Raw genomic sequence first — 23,901 nt, 5'->3', positions numbered from 1 at the left:
GTTTAATTTGACATAATATATTAGATTTATTTTTATACCAAAGAGAGACTGTGAAAACCTTGCTGATAAAATCTAAAGGAAACCAGAAAGTTTAGTTTCCTTTTAAACTATTTGAACTTAAATAAAAACCAGTTCGGTGAATATCCTTTTGAGCTCTCTGCTCCCTGACTCCCCATTTGTTCGACATTTAAAGGTTTTGAATAAGCCTATAACGTGTAATTTATTCTTCTGTAACACTATCCCATAGTTTTTTCTTCTCTCTGCTCTTTAAAAAGATAGGAAGAAATAAGCAAGCAAATGTGCAGCTAGCAACGAAACACTTTAGATAATAACAGACATCTATAGTGGATTTTTAAATTTTTTTTTTATATTTTGCCAGTTGCAAAAGAACTAGCAAAAACTCCATTTGGCAAGTTCAGAGAGGGTTTACTTATATTCATGAAATTTTCCTAAAGTAAGTGAAGTTTAAACTATAATACCTCCTTCAAGGACATTGTGAAACACTTGGCATTTGCAAATCTTTACAAGTTGTATACTCTTTAGTTGCCAATGTACAGAAAGTAGCAAATCTATTGTCTAGATGGAATGGATCTAGTAGTAAAAGTTAAAAGCACAACATTTACCTTTAAGGTGTGGAAAAGAGAACACCTTATTTTATGGGAGTGTGGAAGGGAATTAGAAACATGAAAATCGCTTTAGTTTTTGTGAATAGCTTAAATTCAGAGCAAATGCCTTTCCTTTCTCTTTACTTTTGCACTATTGTCTGGCCAAGGGCTCTATGGTTCATCCCAGTCAGCTATCTCACTTTCACAAAGGCATGCAACTTGGCCTTTTGGTCCTCTGGAGGAGTGCTAGTCAAAGAGAAGTCTCTGGAGCAGTTGCATAGAATCACCTGGGAGCTTGTTAGAAATCCATCAACTAAAGTTACTGTGGCAATCGTTTCACAATATATGTAAGTCAAGTCATCATGTTGTATACCTTAAATTTATATAGTACTGTATGTCAATTATATCTCAGTAAAACTGGAAAAAAACACATTGATTAAACAAATGAAAGGGGGACAAACAGGACAGAAATTCATGACCGTAGAATCTACCCTATACCTACTGAATTAGAACCCACATTTTAATTCTATCCCTAGGAGGATAGGATACACATCAAAGTTAGAAAAGCACTAATCTAGAGTACTTGGGATGTTGCTGGGATCCCAGAAGCTTCACAAATACTTGTTAAGTTCTGTATTCAACTAGCACTGCTGGCTCAGCATAAGAGAATGTTGACCACCCTAAATCCCCAGAAAAAAAGCAAAATAGTTTAATAATACAAATTGGTGTAATGCAGCATGCAGAAGACATTATACCAATTATTATACCATTAATAAATCTGAAATCAGTGTTCCTTTTGGAAGAAGATTGACTTTAAACAAAAATGCTAGAAAGATTAACTTTCCATGAGAGAAGTAAGAGGAAAGTCAACTGTGGTGGTGGTGGGTGGGTGGAGAATTAGAACTGGGCTGTGGAGCTAAGGAAATGGGGCTAAGAAGGAAGGTTGATGGAGCAACATGCCTTTATGGGAGGAAAGTCCCTGAGAAGTTCCCAGAGACGGGAATGCCTGAAAGACTTCGGAACGGAGATGTTAAAGTTCAGTTTTAAGTTATTTGCTGTGCTGTAGGCTAAGTGACCTAAGTCCTCTCTATTGCCCCAAGGCAATGTGTGCTGGACACATACAGCCTTGTGTAGGAGGTACGTTGGAGTGCGAAGGATTCTGGTGGTGTCCAGCCTAATGGCAATATGATGGAGAGAAAGGACAGCACATGCAGAAGGCAGGATAATGGCCTGTGGAGAATTCAGCAGGAGGTCATTCGTGATCAGGGGAAACATAACCTCCTAAACAATCAACAATCACCAGAGATATTGGGAGAGATGAGGGTTTCCCATGCAAGATAACTGGAGTCTTTGGGAACATTTAGGGAGTTAGAAATTTATATAAAAATAAGCTAATCGAGGACATAACTGTACAAATAAATAAAGCAGGAATGTGACCAGAAATCAACAGAAGACATAACATACCTTTGATTTCACACTATAGGGTAGTGAAGAGTCATTGTGGGATCTTCAACAGTAATGTGAGCTAAGTGGTACATATTTTCACTTTGAAAGTAATAGGACAGGTTTAGAAAAGCATGTTGATTAATCTTAGCCGAGTTTTCAAGTCTTTTTAGAATTGGAATATGTCTCCATCCCCCATGATGTTTTTACCTGAAAATTTTATAACATACGCTTAGAATAATTCAGGTCAACTTTTCAATTGAGGGTCACACCTCTAATCTTTCCCCTTGATAGGATACCTTCCTCATTTCCTCAGACAGCTCCTTGGACATGGCAATTTCCCAATGGTGTATTTTTGTAACGGAGATTGGACAATATGTCATTTATTAATTAGGGTACGTGAGTTTCATTGTAGAGGTCGATATTGGCTTAACACTGAATTTTGGGGCGAGGGTGGGAAACCTATCTCACAAACCAGGGCTGACTTCTTTGAGTACATATTTGTATGCTTTGTTAATACAAAGTGTGATAATGAAGGTGAGAAGAATTTAAGAAGCCTATACTGATAGCAAAGACTCACTTTAACTCTCCAGCCAAAGCTAGATGTAATCCAACACTGTATTTGCTCAATGATTTTTAGGTTTTAAAACGATATATATGTAGCTAGAAATGCTCTATTCCATATTTTTTTCTCATTGAAACTTTTTTTTTTAAAGAAAGCCTTATAAAAAGCAAGTTTGGAAAAGTTGAGGTTTCTTAGAAAAGTATCCACCATATTATATGGAACAAATTCTATCTCCATCTCTCACTATCTAATGTACTGTCAGATTCCAAAGGAGAGTGTGGAATTACTATTTCCCTTCTGTAATGTATGGAGGCAAGTTCACTCACTGGGCTCAGGACACAAAGCTCATGATTTGGCCCAATCTACCTTTCTAGCCTCATCTCCTTGTTCCTTCTTTCATTCCACATTCTAAAGTCACCAATATAAATGACCAATTCTTAAAACTATCTGGTGCCTTCCAATAATTTCATGCAGGTGCTGATCAGCTTTCCTTTTCTCTATTTGCCTGAAGCATCTTAACCTGTCTCTTAAAATCAACTCCATGGCACCCATCTGGAATTCTTTATTCTCTGAAGAACCCACAGGATTTTGTATTCAGCTTTATTATAGTACTTTTTTGATTCTTTATTTTGTGGCAAGTATGTTCCCCACTTATGACTCCCACAAAGGCACAAACCATGTATTTCTAAAATTCCAGTGCTTAGTATATAATAGATGCTCAAAAAATATCTGGTGATTAAGAATGCACAACAGGGAAAAATAAACTTGCAAAATACAAACTAAACAGACAACTACAAGCCCTTCAAGATATATCTCCAGCTAATCCACATAGATTTTGGTGATTTAAGGAAGAGGAAAAGATGTTGAGGGGGCCTGGAAATGTGATGCAAGAAATTAAGAGGTAATTTATAATCTCTAGTGCCAATTATTGCTCCAGAGCAATATTTCAAACTGATTTCCCTTGCTTCAATTAAACTCACAATATATCCCAAATACAGGAGGTCACAGTTTCTTGACTGTTTTGTTGTGATTCTTTGAAATATCAGGATTCAACGGGTCCGCCAACTAAACTTGGTGATACGCTTTATTTTCCAAGATTGGGTCAGATATTCCCAGGTGAATAAAGAAGGCAACATCAAGTTGAAAAGCAGTATGCATTTTCTTGCTGATTTACACAGTGATGGTTTTAAATCACATGGAATTACCATATCCTCCAGCAATTCCACTTTTTTTTGGTGGGGGGTGAGGAAGCATGCCCCTGAGCTAACATCTGTGCCAATCTTCCTCTATTTTGTATGTGGGACTCCACCACAGCGTGGTTTGATGAGCGGTGTGTAGGTCTGTGCCCGAGATCTGAACCCCAGGCTGCCGAAGTGGAGTGAGCAAACCACCACAACACTGCTGGGCTGGCCCCCGTGGTGGTGGTTTTAAAACAAGGGCACAGAATTCTTTGACAGGCCTCCTATGGAGAAGTGGGGTCTATGTCCCCTCTCCCTGAATCTAGGCTCTGTAACTGCTTGACTAATAGAATATGGCAGAGTGATGCTGTGCCAGTTTCTGTGTCCAGATCTTAAGGAACTGATAGCTTCCACTTCCTGTTTCTTAGGCCATTCACGTTTGGAACCCAGACACTTTGTGTGAGGGAGCCCAAACTGCCTTCTAGAGAGACCAGTGTGGACATGAACACGCAGTCAGCATCCATTTGCCTGCCATGTGAATGAGATGTCTTGGGAGTGGATATCTTCCCCACCCACACCCATCCCTGAGTCCCTTGTAGTTCCCGTTTTCTGCAGAGCAGAGTATGAGACATGAACTTGAAAAACAGTTCCTATGGTATTTCTGCTCATGGTTACTGTGTTCCTCTTTCTAGACCTGAACTCAAATTAATTATTAGTTGACTAATATGAAATATAATGTGTGATGCAGGTAGAAGGTAGAGAAGAGTATTATTACTCACCTTTGCAATTGATAACCATATTGACCATTCAGAGAAACCTTTTACCCTGTTTCTCAGGACCACAATACAGACACACACACAACCTATTTAGAATAGACAATACTGCTTTCAAACAGTTCCACAAGTTCTACCTTTTCTCATACTGTGGTAAATATAAACAACAGGCTGGTGATTTCACAGCATTCAACACACTGAAACTGTCTTTAGTCTAAGAAAGTAAAATGTTAGGAAAGTAAAACTCTTCTAAAACTGAAATGAAATTTCTACTTTTATCTGATTTGTATTATAACATATTTCAAAGAATATGAATATATCTATACAGATATATTTCAAGACAGTATTTTCATAAACATAGATAACTTGAGTGGTAACCATTTATATTATCTTGAGCACAAAGTCATACTGTTACTAAACATTAAACGTACTCAGATGGTTAGATTCTAATGTCTCCTCTACTTGGACTCGGGATAAAGTGCCAAGAGTAGTAGGAGTTTATCCCTTGAAAGAACTCTAGCCCTGATGCTGATCTGAAAATTTGGATTCCTCTTCAAAGCTCATTGGCAATTAACCAAAAACACTTCATCATCAGAACAATGTTTATCCTTTCACAATATCTTTCACTGTTTCCTGCCAAAATCATAAAGAGTGAGTGAGTGTGTGTGTGTGTGTGTGTGTGTGTGTCTGTTGAAAGAGAGCGAGTGAGAGCAGGCTTAAAGTGTTCACCTATTTTGGAGAGTATTCAGCTATAGGTAAAGTTTTGAATTTCCTCTTCATTGTAATTCATCTAGTTCATCCATCTGTAGATGAATTTGTTTCCCTAAACAGTGAATATTATTTAACACTTCTTGTTATTGAAATACTTTATGAAATAATCCTCACAATTCCTGTAAGGTAATTATAAGCAGAGTGCTGCCATTCACCTGCAGAGGCAGTAATGAACTAGCACATTTCTAGGACCATAAGGTAAAGCTCACTGCTATCTAAGGTTGCCATAGCCTAAAGGATCCATCAACTTTCTATTCCTAAATTTCCAAAACTTAGGAAAATAAAATGCTCTTTCTTTGTAATCCCTGAATAGTTTAGCCTGAGTATTAACATTGAGGCAGTTAAAGATTCATACCAGCAAGGATGGGTCTGTCTTCCTCCATCTACGCCATTGTAGAGAGAGACTGACAGTCCTTGAGCAGGAAGATAACTGAGGCATTGTGCTAGAACATTCCGTGGTGATGTAACTGACAAGGAATCGGCTACAAATCCTGGCACTGAGCATTTATTTCTCTTTTTCCTGCAAGGGCAAAAGGTTATACACTTTCTAAGTGTGTGTTTCACAAAAGTAAGCAATACTTAAATGTACCATATTTTTGACCACCCAGAGAGGGAATGATCATGTAGAAGAGCTCAGAGGAGATGCATTATGTTATTGATGAAGTGTCAGTGAATCAGAGATATGTAGATGAAATTCTCCTGAAACGACACAATGTTCAAGTATAAGGAAACCGATTTGAGCTGCAACATGTTTTGGATTTAGGAAGGCTCAGCTCATAGGAGGGAAATAATTGGAAACACCTGAACTTTACGTGTCACTTGTTTTGTGTGTTTCTGTTACAAATCTTTGAGGGAAAGGGGTTCGTTGCGAGTCTGTCATGGGTGAGATCGTTCTTGGCTGTAGTTACCAGAGCCCTTTTGGTTGTATGTTTATACTCCCAGAGTGAACGTGATAATCACAAATGGAGACAGCTGGAAGAAATTATAAACCATGAAATAACTTTTATTGTACCCTTTCAGATGCCCTTGTCATCTCCTCACAACACCATGACTTTGCAGCTTCTATAGTAACCAAGAAAAAGACAGAACAGCCTACACAATTTAGCCAACGTGTGATTCAAAGATCATACTTAATGGTTCAAAGTGGCATAAGGTGTTATTGACATTTTTCTGAAAATGCACAAGTCTACTCCTAAGTGTCCAAAAAATGAGGAAATAATGTGATCAGTGTGGCCTTGTGACTAGAAAATATTTATGCTGCATCGTAATGTGGGAGTTAATGTGAATCCTTTTTATATCAAACCAAAAAGTATAGGACAAATTATTTTGTCAAGCAATGTATGTCTTCTCAGATGCTTTAGACTGGCATATGACTTTTTTTTTGTCTTGGAAATACTAGTCAGATTTTATTAGAGGTTTTTTTTTTTACCTTTTTAACTACTTTTAAGTGTACAATTCAGTGGCGTTAAGTACATTCACAATATTGTGTAACCATCATAATTCTCTATAACTAGAACCTTTGCATCATCCTGAACAGAGATTATGTACCAATTAGACAACTTCCGATTCCCTCTTCCCCTAGCCCCTGGTAAACTCTATTATTCTTTCCATTTCTATGAATTTGTCTACTCTAGGTACTTCAAATAATTGACATCATAGAATAATTGTCCCTTTGTATCTGGCTTATTTCACTTAGCATAATGTTTTCAAGGTTAATCCACATTGTAGCATATGTTAGGATTTGGTTTTATGGATAAACAATATTCTATTATATATACTACATTTTTAAATATTACATTTTTAAAATCCATTCATCTGTTGATGGACACTTGGGTTCTTTCCACCTTTTGGCTATTGTGTATAATGCTGCTATGAACACTGGTATACAAGTATATGTCTGAGTCCCTTGGCACATGACTTTTTAAAAATAGAGCATTTTTAGGGACCGGCCCCATGGCCCAGTGGTTAAGATCGCGTGCTCCTCTTTGGCAGCCCAGGGTTTCGCCGGTTCGGATCCTGGGCGTGGACATGGCACCACTCATCAGGCCGTGTTGAGGTGGCGTCCCACATGCCAGAACTTGAAGGATCCACATCTAAAGTATACAGCCATGTTCTGGGGGGATTTGGGGAGAGAAAGCAATTTAAAAAAAGGAAGATTGGCAACAGTTGTTAGCTCAGGTGCCAATCTTTAGAAAAACATAGAACATTTTAGCTCTTGGTGTTTAGATCTAATAAAACAAAACTCACAGGTCACCATTGATGGATGTTTAGGTTATTTTACTTTATTTTTAAAAATATTTTTACATATTTTATTTATATATATAAAAATATATTTTATATATATTTAAAAATAGCATATTTCATTATTTCTTCAACTTCTATACTCTTGATAGGTATAGAATAAGATAGCTAATGAATAAGAAGTCAGAATGGTTAAAAAAAGGTAGCTCTATCATATTATTTAATTGAAAAATTCTTGGGCCTTTGGCACTCTCTATCCATGAGATTTTGTGCCTAGTATCACAAGCTGGAAGGTGAGACTATTTTGGCTGAATTTGAGCTAAGTGTAGTCAAGTTTAAAAGCTCCCAACTAGGTACTCCATGCAAACTTTACTTATTACTTCCAGTCATTAGGAAGCTAAATTAATCCATGCTATATGGAGACAGATTCCAAGTGTAGAGAATCAGGCCATAAGATTGAGAATTCCTGAAACAAGTGCATCTGCAGGAATGGCAGAAGTTGTTGACCTAACCCCGGGGCAGGGTACAAAAGACTCAAGTTAGTGATTGGGGAACTCCATGTACATAAAATGAAAACTGTGATGGTTTTGCTTTTGACCAATGTTTTTCTTCTTTACAGCCTAGAAAACAAATGTTTGAACTTGTCCACAAACTCTATCTCCTTCTTTAAGAAGTCGTTACAGTAAAGTCCTGAGGAATTATCTTTTTTAAAAGAATCCATTTTCTTGCTTGCTGCCGGCTTCCTCTCCTGTGTAATGAAGGCTGGCTGGACAGGTCAGGTGTTCTTGTGTTATCTAGGCTTGGATATTATTGTTCTGAGCAACAAAAATAAAATGGCAATGCATGGTGAAATATCATACAGACTATAAATATGTTTCAATTGTTATAGCAATATAAAGTAGGGATGTTCAGAGTCTTTCCTTCACACTAATCTTAAATTATGACCTGGAAATAGCAGATCTTGATCATACTCATGGACACAGGACAACAACAGGAAGGAGGAAATTATTTCTGTGATATCTCAACTTTCGCCAAGGTGAAATGATTATTCTTTTTTTTCTCCTTCTAACTCAACTCTGTAAGATATGCACTGGTTTAGGTTGCAGTTTTAATGGTGGTATATGATCTGCAGGGCTCTTTGACTCTTAAGCAGCTTGGCTATTTCATTAGCTGGTCATGGATGCTGCTTACTTCTCGCCTTGAATATGAAGATCAACATGGTTCTGAGGCAACCAGTTTAATGACCCATTTCTAAACGTTCACACCTTTCATTTCCTTCTCGGTGGTACTTGAGTAATACCTAATTATCTTTTCCATTAAATATCTAAGATGTGCCCTAGATTTAAAATATAAAGGTAACACAGATAAAAATGTAATAAGAAAAAAAGGAAGGATTCATTTCTCTATGTTCAATTGGCTTGAGTCTTCTCTAGAAGTCTTAGCAGGAGGCCTCACAGTCTGAGATGTTTTTATTCTATACCTTCTCTATGGAAGTGGAGCTGGACACATCTGCACAGATGTTTAGTTTCCTTTAAACTATGGACTGCCTCTGAGCTAGCATGGTGGGGAGTCTTGATTGTGGGTCTTTTTACTCCTGCCATATGACCTAACTGTGACGCAGTAAGGAGAGGCTGCGAAGACACAGAACAGGGTAGCTGGCAAACTTTGAAGGAAGGAGATTGTGGGAAACAAATATTCATGAAATTTCAATTGACTGAAGAATTTTGGAAACAGATCACTTTGAGGGCTGAGAAGAGAAAGATTAGAATATAGATAGTATAAACAACAAAGTGTAGATAGAAATGTATAGATAGTATAGTTAGAAAACACTGATACCAAAAAATTTAAGCCTTAGACTTTCAAAACTCTTTGAGCAAGGTTTCATGTTAAACAGTATTACATATCAGTCCTACTTTCTGGGCTGTTAAATACTGGCTCCTCACTCACAAAAATTGGCCCCAGGAGGAGAAATTGTCATGGAAAGTTCTTGTCAGGGTCCCAAGAAAGGGTCCTTGGAGGGCTAGAAGGGCACCCTATGTTTGGATTGTCCAGTTGGGACCATTCAGAAGAGTAAGAAATGTATGGACATAACTGAGTTCATGAAAGGACTCCATCACCAGAACTTTATTAGGAGTACCCAATACCATACACAGGAGTGCCTCCTGGGTATAAGAACTTTTACCAATTATGAATTTAATATCCCATGTTTGAAAATTTGTGTTTTCTTCCCTGGTCCTAAGCAATTGCACTCTCTTGAGGACAGCGCTGGTGATATGCAACAAGTCCCACTGCTGCCCCTGTTCCTTCTTTCCTCTTTATTTCTATCTTAGATTCCTCAGTGTCTCCTAGCAAGTCTGAGAGCTCATATGGCAGATGACAGACATAAAGGGAAATTACCTGGCCTTTCCAGAGTTCTTTACTCTAACTTGTGCAAAGTTCTGTCTCTGTGGCATTTGGTGGCATCACCCACATATGCTGCCCGCTAGTCACACAGCAGAACTCCCACACATTCCTTGCAAAGTGCTGAGTATTTGAGAGCTATGACTCCAAGGACAACTGCATGGTTTTGATCAGTTGTAGCACAGAAATGTGATTAGCAGTCAAAGACACCTGAGATCAGTTCTGATTTGCTGTTTGTACAAATAATTGGCACTCTTAAATTAGCAATTTTGGAAATAGGTCCTGAATCTTTTTTGCTGGATGGAGCAGTCCTAAGATCTCACGGTAGCCAACCCCTTTTTTTTGTGGATGAAAATGTCTTTTACTAGTCCTATTTCTAAGTGTGGTGTTTTTCCTTTCAGACAAGTTGGGAAAGGGACAATAAGACAAAGACAGTCTTAATGTTTGATTGGCAGAGTGGTGTGAAAGAGCATTGACATTAGGCTAGGATTCTAGTCTTAACTCTGCCACTTCCTGTCTAAGTGACTTTAGGTACATCGTTGAATCTCTCTGAGCTAAAGTTTCTTCAACCATAAAATGGAGATAATATCAGCCTTACTGATCTCATAGGTTCAAACAAGATGACGTAAAAACCGTGAAATGCTATACAAGTGTATAACATTACAAATTGCCAAGGAATAGTCATGAATACCAATGAGAACCAAATGATAGCTTCATCTCTGAACAATTTTCCATGAACACACACACCAGATGCAGGAACTGACTGTAATATAGAAGTCATTCACTGACAGGTGAGGTAAAATTTTGCTCCCAGTAAAGGCGTGAGAAATATGCTGAGGGTGCATTGATGGTCAATCCTAAGGACACCAGCAGATGGGGGTGGAGTCTCTGAGAGGATGGAAGTAAGGCATCTCAAGAGGCCGGAAACTTTTCAAAACAGGGTGAGAAAAAAACATCCAACCTACCAAGGAATCTCCCACAGAGAGGATCCATGAACAAATTTGTGACCGTGGTAGTTAAGCAAAATAATAACTGAAGAATAACAACAAAGGCTAAAAACCTTTGCCAAAATTATGTTATTCAATATCCGATGAGAGGATTCAGAACATTTTTTTTCCAACCAAAACCAACAAAAAATCCTTGTTTTTGTATATAATAAAATATCCCCTTTCCAATTTATATGCAGATGCTGTATTCAGTATAATTCCCTTCTGACTACAGAAAGTGGAGGGTAATTGAATTGTAGAAATGCTAGTTGCTAATGTCTGTGGCAGATTTTGGATCCCATTCTTTGCATTTCAACTCCACCCTGCTCAGGGCTATACCAACTGGAGGAAATGGATCCCAGTGTAGATGTTATCTCTAAATCCTCTGGGAGCATGAATTGTATCAGTGGGGGCAAAGGCTGGATTCTCCAGCTCTTTGCAGTTCAAAGACCTTGGGTTTAGTTTTGACTCTGTGGTTGATTACTAGATGAATTTTGGTAACTTGTCTCTACAGACTACGTTTTCTTTGGCTTTAAAATGGTGTGGTTGGAATAAATCCCTTTATAGTCCCAATGACTGAGAAGCTTTCTTCTCAGAAGAATAGGGAGGTTGTGGCCATCACATTTTTTGAAAGTTGGAAGCTCAAAAGTTACAATGGAGAGAGTGGACTTGTAAAAGAGTCGATGACCTTCAGAAAAATAGAAGATGATGATTAGGGAAAATCTAGGAAGAGACAAGCTGAAAGAAATTGGACAGCTGAGCAAGCTGAGAAAAACTCAGATTGGTACATAAATGTGGCTAGCTGGGGGGATAGTAAAATTAAGTCATTTCTGTCAGCAGAGTCTAGAATACTAACAAGTTAGGGATCAGGTGGCTGTAGATTTATTCTTAAACTAAGGAATGAACCTAAAGTCTAGTCAGAAAAAAGAGCAAGCAAACATATAATAGATGGTTCATGGACTAGGGCAGCAAAGGATGTCAACTAGAGAAGGATACTGACCAAAAGGAATCCTTGACCAAAAAAAATCACCTTATCATCAGGTCTTTGGGGAAGAGTTCAAACACGGCCACTTGCAAAACAGAAAACCGTCGACATCTTCCTCAATTACTTTGATGTTGATATCATCGAGAAAGAGATGAGGTAATGGAGAAAGCGATTGGTTAAATGATACAAGGTCATTTATCAACTGAATAGCAGAGACCAGGGTTCCTAACCTTCTCTTTCATCGCCATTTAAAAGTTACGTAACTACAGAGCTTCTGCAGTCTCTTTAACCAGAATAACTCCTGTTATACTATTCCTTGTAGGAATTAAATCTGTTCCTTATAGGAATTATATTAGTAGCATTGCAGAATTGTTTTTTGAGTATTTGAAATTACTCTGGATTTCAATTGCTCTTACTTATCCATCAACAAGGATAGGAGGAGGATATAGGGCAAAGAGTAAAGATGTGGTATTTCCTTGTTTCCCATTCTTAGAAAGTTTATCATGCAACAGAGAAGACAAAAACTCATAGCTCCAAAAGCAACATTAATATTTAACAGAAAATTAATGACTACAGGATATGTGAGAACAATCCATGTTCTGATAGCTCTTAAAGATATATCTGCAAATTATTTTAGTCTTATTATTTTTCTGCAGAGAAGGTAAATTTGCAATTCTGTTACTTACCTTCAAAGATTGAGTTGATTGCCTATTGCTTTTGTAACCGAGATGTCTTGTTTTTCTTGGTCCCTGCAAACCCCCCAAAAAAGGAGGGTTGGGGAGATGGGCAGAAATTCAGTCCAATATTCCAAGCATCGATTTTTCATATTAAAACAAATTCTGAAATAAACTTAACAACAAAAGGATTTTCTTTTATTTGAAGAAGAAATCTAAGGTTTAAGGACAGTATTTAATGGTAACTTGAACCAAGTGACTTAAAAACCACCTGAAAAGTGTAATTTGATTATTAAGTCCAAGTTTTCAATGAATCATTTTAAAAGGAAGCATATATTTCAAGACATAATTAATCAAGACTTTGAGCGAGGAAATATCCATCTGGAAGATATATATTTAAAAACTGAGGTTGCAGAGGAATTTTACCAGCCTGTAAAATTCCTCAAATGCTTTCTGCTTTCCACACTTTCAGCTGCCCTAATGATGAAGTAGCTGGTGGAGGGAGGTACAGGAATCAGGCTGCACTGGGAGGGATGGACGAGATGTGTGGACAGAAGCAGATGCTCCCTAGCTGCCATTTTAGCCAACTCCACCCTGGTGATGAATGAGGTGACAGGTATGGTGGCCTCCCTCACTTCCATACACTTGAGCAAGGATTGAAGTCACTTTGTTTAAATATAATTTCTAAATAGGAAACTAGTGTTTTCAAATTGAAATAGGGATGAATTGAGTGATCCCAAATACAGGTTACTTCTAGCCCAGGGATGAGATGTTATTTCGTCACTGTAAAATAAAAGATCAGAAATCAAAATTATGTTTTAGGCACAGATAACAAGGAGCTCTTCTGGAAAAAACAGCTACAGGAAAAGCTCCTCCATCATACCTAACCCTTTCTTTTTCTCTGCAAGCTCAGAAGAAGAATTATCAAGTTAAATTGCCAGCATTTGATTACAAAGAAACACTATCTAGGGGCTGGATGTGAAAATGTGATCTGCAATGAAGATTAACAAAAATGCAGGGTGTTTCTGGTTAACACAATGATTCTCTTAGCCACTAATAGGTTTCTGAATCCAGTGAATCACACATCACAGTGTAAACTTTCTGAATAGTAAGTTATGAACCTGGAATATAAATAGGCTTTTAAGATAGTTTCCTTACCATAGGCAGTGGTTTAGATATAAGAAGAATCTAGCTCATCACTTCTCATCTTCTGGAGCAATTTGTTGGCATGAAAGAGACCTTGTAAATATTTTATGTATGTTCTTCCAGACTGACTAATCTGAGGATGAAGGTTTTGAATTGCACCCTGAAAGCTTGTTTTTCAGCAAAGTACAGTATTTTAGTAAACGGGACATTACTAAACTTACTGTATTTACTAAATGAGGAAATCATTTATAAAAAATTCCAATCTATAATTTCTTGAAATTTAATGACAAGATTATTATTATTAGTTTTTTTTAAATTGCGGTAACATTGGTTTATAACATTATATAAATTTCAGGTGTACATTGTTATATATTTTGATTTCTGTGTAGATTACATCATGTTCACTACCCAAAGACTAATTACAATCCATCACCACACACATGTGCCTAATGTTATCTATGTTCTAGTTTCATTTATTTTCTGAAAGATTGGCTTTTGTAGTGTAGCTTTGCAACCCCCAGAAACAAAGGGACGTTATTATTATTATTACTATAATAACATATGGAAGACAGTAGCAGCTATAGAATCCACAATTAAAATGAATCCCCCTTTGAGTGCAACATGGATCACAGATGATAGGCAAAGTGTATTAGACAGTGTGCAAATAAAGTGCATTAAATAGCGTACACACCTGCACTGTTAGCTTAAAACAATGTCTGCAGGATACTACCTTCAAACTAGTTTCTGCTATTGAACTTGAGTTGCAGAAGAAGAATGACAAAATTGTCCACAATCTGTAAGCTAATCACAGCAAGAGGAAAGCACATTCTCTCCAGGTCTGTGAACAACAGTGGCAACACAAGGCAAACGCATCTGCTTTGCTAACCGTCTTTAGCCTTCCCAAGAGCTACTCTTTAGGCTGTGGTCGGTGCCTTGCCTCTCTGCTTTAACAGCTCCAAGTACATGCTACATTCTATCAAAAATGTCTTTCTTGTTGATTTTATTTTTTCAAATTTTTATTGTGAAAAGTTTCAAACATATAGAAAATATGAAAGAATAATACAACCAAATCTGTATACCTATCACCCAGATTCAAGAATTAGTATTTTGCCATATTTGTGTTATCTATCTATGCCTATATCACCAAACCATTAGAAATTAAGTAAAGATTTCTATACGAATCTATAACCACAGCACAATAATGAATAAGAAAAGAACAATGGCTCCTCAATATCTAATATTCATTCTATATTCAAATTTATGGAATTGTCTTTAATATGCCCTTTCTAGCTGAGATTTTTGTTTTCTTTTTAACCAGTAGCCTGTTAAGTGAAGCTAAATGGTAATGATCCTGTGTGGGCCATCTGGTTCAAACACAACTTAACAAAAGCTTGAACAAGATTATTTCTCTCTCAACAGTCTGGAGATGTGCCAATACAAGGCGTTTAGGATGGCTTTCCCATCCTCAACGTTTGGCTTCATCTCGGAGTTGAAAGATGCCAGCTCCAGCCCTGTTATGGCTGGAAGGAGACACAAGGTAGCGCACGCTCCAAGGGCATGATCCAGGTGTTGGATACACAATTTCTGTGCATGTTCTATTACTGCATGTAGACACGTGGTCCCATCTAGCTGCAGCAGAGACTGAGAAAAATAGGCTTCATTCTTGGTGGCCATGTATCTAGATTTCCCTGGACCTGTGGGTCTTGCATCTAAGGGAACAATAGTTTTGGGGGCCAATAATTAACCATCTCTGCCATGAGATGCTCCTGGAAATGATTGAGCTACAATGAACTATATTAAAATTAATTCCCAATACATTACAATATAATGATAGGCTTAGACTTATTTCAGATAATACTATTTTTCTCCCACACTGTAAACCTCATATTATTAATACTTGTTGTTAGTTCATCAATCTATTTTTTTAGGTTTTCTTTCTCCTTCTTTGTCAAGGTATAAGCTATTAGTGCTAATTACTCTAACTGTGCTTTCTTCCCTTCCTAGTTTTCCTATTTTTTGTCATCGAGTTCCTAAAAATAAACTTTTATGTAAGTATAACATACACACATAAAAGTTCATAAGTCATAATTGCACAACGTGGTGAAAACAGTGATTCATATAAACACCGTTCAGATCAAGAAACGGAACATTGTTAGTATTCTAGAAAGAGTTTTTGTGTAACTTCCAAGTACTACTCCATTCCTTCTCCCCAAGATAACTACTGTTGTGACCTTTAACACCATGGTTTTGTTTTGTATGTTTTTGAATTTTATATAAATGGAATCATACAATATGCATTCCTTTTTGTCTGGCATCCTTTGCTCAACATTATGCTTATGAGATTCATTGATGTAATTGAATGTTGCAGTAGTTCATTCATTTTCCTTGCCTATGGGATTGTACTAACATATCATAATTTATTTATCCATTATGTTGTTGATGAACAATTGAATTGCTTCTAATTTTTGGCTATTACAAATACAGTTGCTATGATCATTATTGTATTTGTCTTTTGGTGCACATATGTATTTATTAGCCATACGTGTATATATATAATTCCTGAAAATGAAATTGCTGGATTATGGGATAATGGGGTATTTGTATATTCATTTTTCTTGCCTTATTGCACTCAGACTTCTAGTACAATGCTATGCTGGGTAGAAGTCATCATAAAGAGAATTCTTGTCTTGATCTGGATCTCAAGGGAAAACTTCTATTACTTCACCATTAAGCATGATAGTTTGCTTTAGGATTTTTGTAGATACCATTTGTAAGATTAAGGAAATTCTAACCCCAATTTCCTAAGGTTCCCTATTTATGTGTGGGTATTGAATTTTATCAAATGCTTTTTCTGCATCTATTAAGATGGTTATATAATTTTCCTCTTTATTCTGTCAAGATGATAAGTTTAACTGATTAATTTTCAAAGCTTGAACTATCTTTGCATTCCTGAAATAAACCCACTTTGTTTGTGATATATTATCCCCAAATAACCCATGTATCAAAGAAGACCACATTGAAAATTAGCATATATTTTTACAGGATGACAATGGAAGTAAGACATTATGTCATGTCATGAGCATGACATTCATATACTATTCTTTTAGTGTCTATCTTAGATTCCAACATACATTCTTGATTTACTAGAGTCTAATATAAATTGTTACTTTTAGAACATGTTGAACAAATCTTGGAATTTAGAGTACTTTAACTCCCTTTACTCCTCCACAACTTTTGTGCTATTGCTGTTGTTATGGATTAAATTGTGTCGCCCTGAAATATTTGTTGAAGTCCTAGCTCCTTGAACTTGTGAATATGACCTTATTTGGAAATTTAGTCTTTGCAGATGTAATCAAGTTAAGATGAGGTCATACTAGACTAGAGTGGGCCCTAATTCAATGACAGGTGTCCTTATAAGAAGAGGGAAATATGGACACAGATAACAGGAGAGAAGGCCATGTGAAGATGGGGGCAGAGATTAAAGTGATGCATCTACAAGCCAATGAACACCCAGGAATGCAGGCAACCACTAGAAGCTGGGAAGAGGCAAGGAAGGGTAATCCACTAGAAACTTGAAAGAGAGTGTGGCCCTGCTGACACCTTGATCTCAGATTTCTAGTCTCCACAACTGTGAGAGAATACATTTCTGTTGTTTTAAGCCTCTAAGTTTATAGTACTTTGTTACAGTAGCTCTGGGAAACTAACACAGTTGTCCTCTATTTAAATTCTATATAAATTTACAACTGTACAGGACAATATTAGTATTGTTTTATATTATGAATATTCATTTATGTTTATCCATGTTTTGAGTGCATTTTTCTTCACTTCTTCCTACAACTCTGTGCATCCTCCTAGGATGATTTTCTTTCTACTTGAAGTATTTCCTTATTGTGGGTTTGCTGTTGATGTATTCTCTCCGTTTTTGTTTGCCTGAAAATATCTCTACTTCACCTTCACTTTTTGAAGTGTATTTTTGCTTGGTATAGAACTCTAAGATGGTAGTTCTGTTAGCACATTAGCATATTGAAGATGTCATTCCATTGTCTTCCGATTTCCATTATTTGGCTTTCTGAACTTTTATTATAATGTACATAGTTGTGGTTTCCTTTGAATTTGAATTGCTTGGGATTTATTCTTCTTGATTCTGTGGCTTGATGTCTTTCATCAATTTTTGAGAATTTTTATTATTATTTCTTTAAATGTTACTTCTGCCCCAGTCTCTCTCTCCTGTCTGTTTGGGACTCAAATACAGCTCTACAAGACCTACTTTCCCTGGTCTGTTTTTCTAACCTGCTTTGTTCTTTTTTTCCCGTCTCCTACTCTTTCCTTCCTTCCTTCTTTCCTCCTAGGTTTTGGTGTATTTTTCATTTCACTTCATTTTCAAAATTGCTTCCAAAATTCTCTTTAAGACACAGATCTAACTCTATAAGAAGCCTGCTTAAAAACCTTCAGTGTTTCCTTTTCTGTCTGTCCTTTGTCAAACACTAAACAACTATTATGTGTCTTGCATTGTGCTTAGTGCCACTTGTGTAAATTAAAAACACACCAATTATACTATTTATTCTTTATGGATCCATATATGTGTAATTAAAATATAAAAATGAGAACCAGAGTGACTTATTCCAATTTCATATCAGAACTGGAGAGAAGATCAAAGGAAATTTTGAATTTATGGGGCTTTTCTTTGTAATGTGAAGCAATATGACAAAATGTTAACATGCATTAATCTTGAATGATTAGTATGTGGGTGCTTTTAACATTATCTTCGAAACTTTCTGTATTTTATTTTATTTTTTTTTTGAGGAAGATTAGCCCTGAGCTAACATCAGCTGCTAATCCTCCTCTTTTTTGCTGAGGAAGACTGGCCCTGAGCTAACATCCATGCCCATCGTCCTCTACTTTATATGTGGGACTCCAGCCACAGCATGGCTTGACAAGCAGTGCGTAGGTCTGCACCTGGGATCTGAAGTGGCGAGCCCCGGGCTGCTGAAGGGGAACGTGCGAACGTAACCACTGCACCGCTGGCCGGCCCCTATACTTTCTGTATTTTAACGTGTTTTAAAAAACAAAATGTGCTTGGTATAAATGTGATGTGTAGATGTCTCTTTAAAATCACCTTAATTGTTAGTCTCTAGGCTCGTCTATAACATATTTGGGAGGCATAGTTAAAAACAAGACAACTAGGGGCTGGCCCCGTGGCCGAGTGGTTAAGTTCGCGCGCTCCGCTGCAGGAGGCCCAGTGTTTCGTTGGTTCGAATCCTGGGCGCGGACATGGCACTGCTCATCAAACCATGCTGAGGCAGCGTCCCACATGCCACAACTAGAAGGGCCCACAAGTAAGAATATACAGCTATGTACCGGGGGGGTTTTGGGGAGAAAAAAGGAAAAAAAATAAAAAAATCTTAAAAAAAAAAAAAAAAAGACAGCTATTCCCAGATCGAAGAGTCGTATGCCACTAATATTCTTTCTTCTGTAACTCAGCAGACTAGCTTGTTTATTAGTGTAGGGGGAAAGGAGCAGGATTGAAGAAACTATGAGTAAAATTGATGAATTTTTGGTTTATCTCTTTTTCTTTGTGAATTATTGAGTGTTCTAATGATAGCAAATAATCCAATGGGAAGCAAATTAAAAAGAAATTGGATCATTAGCTAGGTAACTTTCCCTTGAAGAGTCATGTTACATATTCTTTCAAGGAAATGAACTGGTGATTCAGAGATTGGTGTTATCCAGTCAGTCATCCGCCAATCATTCATAACATCTGTCTCTCTGCGGCCGTCTTTTGTGATTGAAATCAAAGAAAAGCTCTCACAATTCTGATGTATGTGCGTTCACATTGAAAATTCAATGAATAGAAAATTAAAAAGATACATAAGGATGAGCAGAGGCCCTAAAGGCATCAAAGCAACTATCTTTTTGAATTACCATTACAAAATATACATATAGTGAAATGTTTTGTGTTGAATAGCAAAAATTTTTGAATAAGTAAGGTGAATTGTCATTACTCTAGAAAGGTATATCAAGAAAATTCAAAGTCAAATTTCTTTGGAAACAAGTTGTTCAGAATGAGTAAAATAGTGAAGGCTACCACTAATTGGAGAAAAACATAAATTAATGTACATCTTGAGAGTCTCAAATCTAAGTCATAAAGTACTAAGGGTATGTGTGTGTGTGTGTATATATATATATAAAGAATACATTAATATAATATATATTATATAATAAAATTATATATAATTTTTATATTTATTTTGTATATAAAACATTTCTGAAAGAACTCTAAATTTCAGACCCAAATCTCTTACTTTACAGGTGAGGACTCTCAGGCACAAAGATATGGGGTACTCAATTTCATGAAATGGAATATATTTAGGAATTTACAAAATTTCAAACATTCTACTTCTAAAAGATATTATTTTGAGGGTACTATTTCCCACTGATGTGTTAGCATACGAACACAGTTGTTTTCATACTGGTATGTACAGAATCCTGTGGTTCCAGAGAAGTGCCTAAAGATCACAGGGAAGGAGGGAAGAAAAAAAAGGGGGTAATGGGGAGTGGGGATGGCTACCTTCTCTTCATCTTGGACAGGTTTGCTTTCATCCATTTAACATATTGAGATTCTGCCCAAGATTTCATTTATAAAGGCATCTCTCTGCTAAATAAAAGTTTGCAAATCATTATAACTTCGCCAGGATATAACTGTTATATGAAACAGACTTTCTCCACAGCTTAGGATCTGGCATTGTGGTCTTCTAATCAGTTCTTAAACATTTGGGGGCATCTGATGAACCTCATGGACTCTCTTCCCAGAAAACATCATAGAGGCATACATTTTTGCCCCAAATTTTGCGTATATATGGACTTCCTGAAATCCATTCATAGATGTTGGGTTAATAACACCACCTCTAAAAGCTTTGTTTAGAGGACTTAAATAAGAAACTTCTGGTTGAAAAAGAATAAGAATTTGGGATTAACATTTGAATGTCTGGAAAAGATGGATATTTTTTTAGCACAGCATAACTTGTAGGGCCAATTTTTCCTGCCTAGTGAAAAAACAAAATGTACTTTTGACCAAACTTCAAGAATCCAACGTTCTTTTGTGGGCCACAGTGTTCTTTTGATTCATTGATTCATTCAACACATATTTATCAAGACCAATAAAAGACACTGTGCTGAGCAAACGTAAGTGAATGACTTATAATACTTGCTTTGGGAGCCATCTATCCTTGAGGATATGAATAGTTTTTAGTACATAGCAAATTTTACCGTCTAACACCTTTTCACTAGTCCTCAACACACATCCACACATGCACCTTACTTTCCACTGGAATGAGTATCTCTTTGACTTACCTGTGCTGGATTAGGCCTGGCTGACTGAGGCCTGGGCTGTCTATCTAAGCTGCTTCCAGCCATGCTGGTAATGTGAGGTTCAATAAGAGAACAGTAGGGGTGTGCAGGGACATCGGGACTGTGGCACCAAGGGCTGCGATTGGGGAAAAGGGTTGGTGGGATTTCCTTTTCTCTGTAAAAGAAAAATTAAGCTCAAATTGAACCCATAAGGCATTTTATGCAGTGGCATCAGTAAGGGAGGCTCAATTAAACTGAAAGCATGTTTCAAGACCCGAGAACGTGGCTTTTCTAGACCTCGTGGGCAGCGCTTTTATCACAACATCTGAAGCATTTGCCTACACATGAATGACATAAATTCTGCACCTTCAGCCACAACCAGCAATTGATCCAAGATGAAATCCCTAGATGCCGCACTTCTCCCTTCAGCTAAGCACTGTGAAAGACACAGTGATAACTTCGTCTCTTCACGTCTCCACGGCCTTGCCTCTAACAGCAGTGCCATTGAGATGTGAAATGACAAAAAGGGTCCCAATATCACCCAGCAGAAATCACCAACCTTTATTGTCCCATGAGTATATCTCTGCTTATGAGTATATTACAGATTTTATGGTCCTCTTCCAAATAGGATTTTTTGGGTTATTATTAATTTCTCTATTCATCACATATCTACTTGTCATGCAGTCATTTCTATCTGCTCAGTTACTAATTGTGGGAAAGCTTCAACTACCAAAAAACAAAGCAATCAACTTTTACCTCTTAAGAAAAGCTTGTACTGGTTCCATATGACATTTTGAGATGTCTTTCTTAGATTGATCTTGTTTTTCTTCAGTTGTAGTTGGAACTTCTGGCCAGTGGAACAAATGCCTTCGAGATGCTGGACTTACTATTGAGCATCTGTCAAATTCAATGTCGGTCTCTAATTTCTCCCACGCTTGCTTCCAGTGAATAGGAGTGTACCAGGCAACAGCCTAACAAAGACGATTCATTAATTTCAAATAGTATTGGAGTTAGATAGATTTTTTAAATGTCATAGGTTTATTGCAAAAAAAACTTCAAAGTCAAACTCGAAACTTCAAAGTCACATCTACTGTGTATGGATTAGAGAAACACACAATGAGGATGTAGTTAGACAACCTGGTCTTAGTTTCCAAGGGGGGTTAGTCACTTACTGGCTTGGATTGTCCTCATATGGAAAATGGGGAGGGTGGGAGTGGGGAATTGCTGTACGAGGGTGTTGTGAGATTCAGTTAAGTTACGGAATTTCATAACTATAAGGAGCTGCACAAAAAGTAGGGTAATATGAATAAGTTCAAATTTTAAATATTTAACACACTATATGTATATGTATATCTCATTTGAGATGGGGAAATGGGCCATAGAACTAGCGACATGGAGAGGAAACCACGTTTTCCAGGCTAGAATCCTAGATGGGACTCTTAAGGAGAACACTGAAACTAGGGTTTGTTTTGGTTTCTTGAATATGTGGCATGTACACAACATATATATGCAAAAATTATTCAGGAAAATCATGCTTAGGGACTAACAATTATGTCTTTGTTCAACATGAGGAAATTAAGCACCAAAGTGTGGCCTAACGTTCCACTTGTTTTTGTGATCTGTTTTTAGTTTATAAAATTAGAGGCTTGGGGTTTGTGCTATAATCATTGGAAAACCCTCTGCTTGGCAAGACAGATTACATAGACAGAAAGGCAACTCAAGGCAAGTTCAGCTGGGCTAGGCCCACGACAGAAGAAAGATGAAATCTTAAAAAATAAAGATGAAATCTTAAAAAATAAAGTTCAGTTTCATGGATCACAGAAGGAAAACCCCACTTTTGCTTCAGATCATCAGTTAGGGATTCTCCTCTTTTAGCAGCTCAGATATAGACATTTGTTTTGAAAACATGTTCATGATCTTTTTATTACAATCTCCCTCGATTAGATTGTAACCCTTTCCTAGACAAGAGCAATATTTTATCTCTCCCTGTATTATAGGGCCTTAAAAATATTTGATGACAATGACAATGATAATGTGACAAAACAAAATGATATGGTTTTAATTTTACCTCTGGAATGTTGGCCACATGAACCTTGTCTTTAGTAAAACAGACAATAGAAAAATTCTTGGAGTTAGAATATCTGGTTTCATTTTATTTCTGCCATTTTACTAGTCATGTGACTTAGAGCAAGCCATTTAACTTCCCAAGCTCCATTTTCCTTTTTCTTTTTTAAGATTGGCACCTGAGCTAACATCTGTTGCCAATCTTCTTTTTTTCCCCCCTTCTTCTTGTCCCCAGAGCCCCCCCAGTACATAGTTGTATATTCTAGTTGCAGGTCCTTCTGGTTGTGCTGTGTCGGACACCACCTCAGCATGGCCTGATGAGTCATGCTAGGTCTGTGCCCAAGATCTGAACTGGTGAAACCCTGGGCTGCCAAAGCAGAGGGTGCTAACTTAACCACTTGGCCATGGGGCTGGCCCTGCCATTTTATTCCTTTGTAAAATATGCTTAAACAATACTGACTCAAATAAGATAATGTACGTATAAATAGCCCTTCAATGAGCTCCCACAGCATAGGAGAGGTCTGTTCTGTATCTGAATCTCTAACAATGTATTGGGAAAGTACCAGGTGTTGAATAAATATAAGATGCCTATTAATTTTTTGACATATAATACAGAGGCTACAAATCCTATAGGACAAGAATGTGACTGGTGAAAAAAATGTAGTCCTATGTAAAAATATATAGACTCATAGACTCTTAGAGACTATACTGTATTTTCTCTTA

The 23,901-nt window shown here is 37.1% G+C and overlaps 1 protein-coding gene across 12 annotated transcripts in view; it reads right to left on the bottom strand.

Moving 5' to 3' along the window:
- Window positions 1-7,616: 7,616 nt before the first annotated feature.
- LMNTD1 (lamin tail domain containing 1) overlaps window positions 7,617-23,901 on the bottom strand; it is a 365,312-nt gene continuing 349,027 nt past the window's right edge. For 10 of the 12 annotated variants that reach the window (XM_046669396.1, XM_046669406.1, XM_046669470.1 and 7 more), the window contains 4 exons: window positions 21,871-22,085; window positions 21,118-21,289; window positions 12,634-12,696; window positions 7,617-8,391 (listed from right to left, as the gene is read on the bottom strand). In XM_046669396.1, the coding sequence (XP_046525352.1) occupies window positions 8,371-8,391; window positions 12,634-12,696; window positions 21,118-21,289; window positions 21,871-22,085 (471 nt within the window). In that variant the 3' untranslated portion in view covers window positions 7,617-8,370. Of the gene's footprint in view, window positions 8,392-11,992; window positions 12,071-12,633; window positions 12,697-15,284; window positions 15,477-21,117; window positions 21,290-21,870; window positions 22,086-23,901 lie in introns of those variants that run through there. The other 2 variants (XR_006889733.1, XM_046669417.1) reach the window with 2 other exon arrangements.

Source organism: Equus quagga, chromosome 1 (genome assembly GCF_021613505.1).
Source record: "Equus quagga isolate Etosha38 chromosome 1, UCLA_HA_Equagga_1.0, whole genome shotgun sequence".
In the NCBI taxonomy this organism is placed as follows: domain Eukaryota; kingdom Metazoa; phylum Chordata; class Mammalia; order Perissodactyla; family Equidae; genus Equus; species Equus quagga.
Note: the sequence above shows the minus strand (reverse complement) of the source record. Positions and strands in the feature narration are given on the sequence as shown.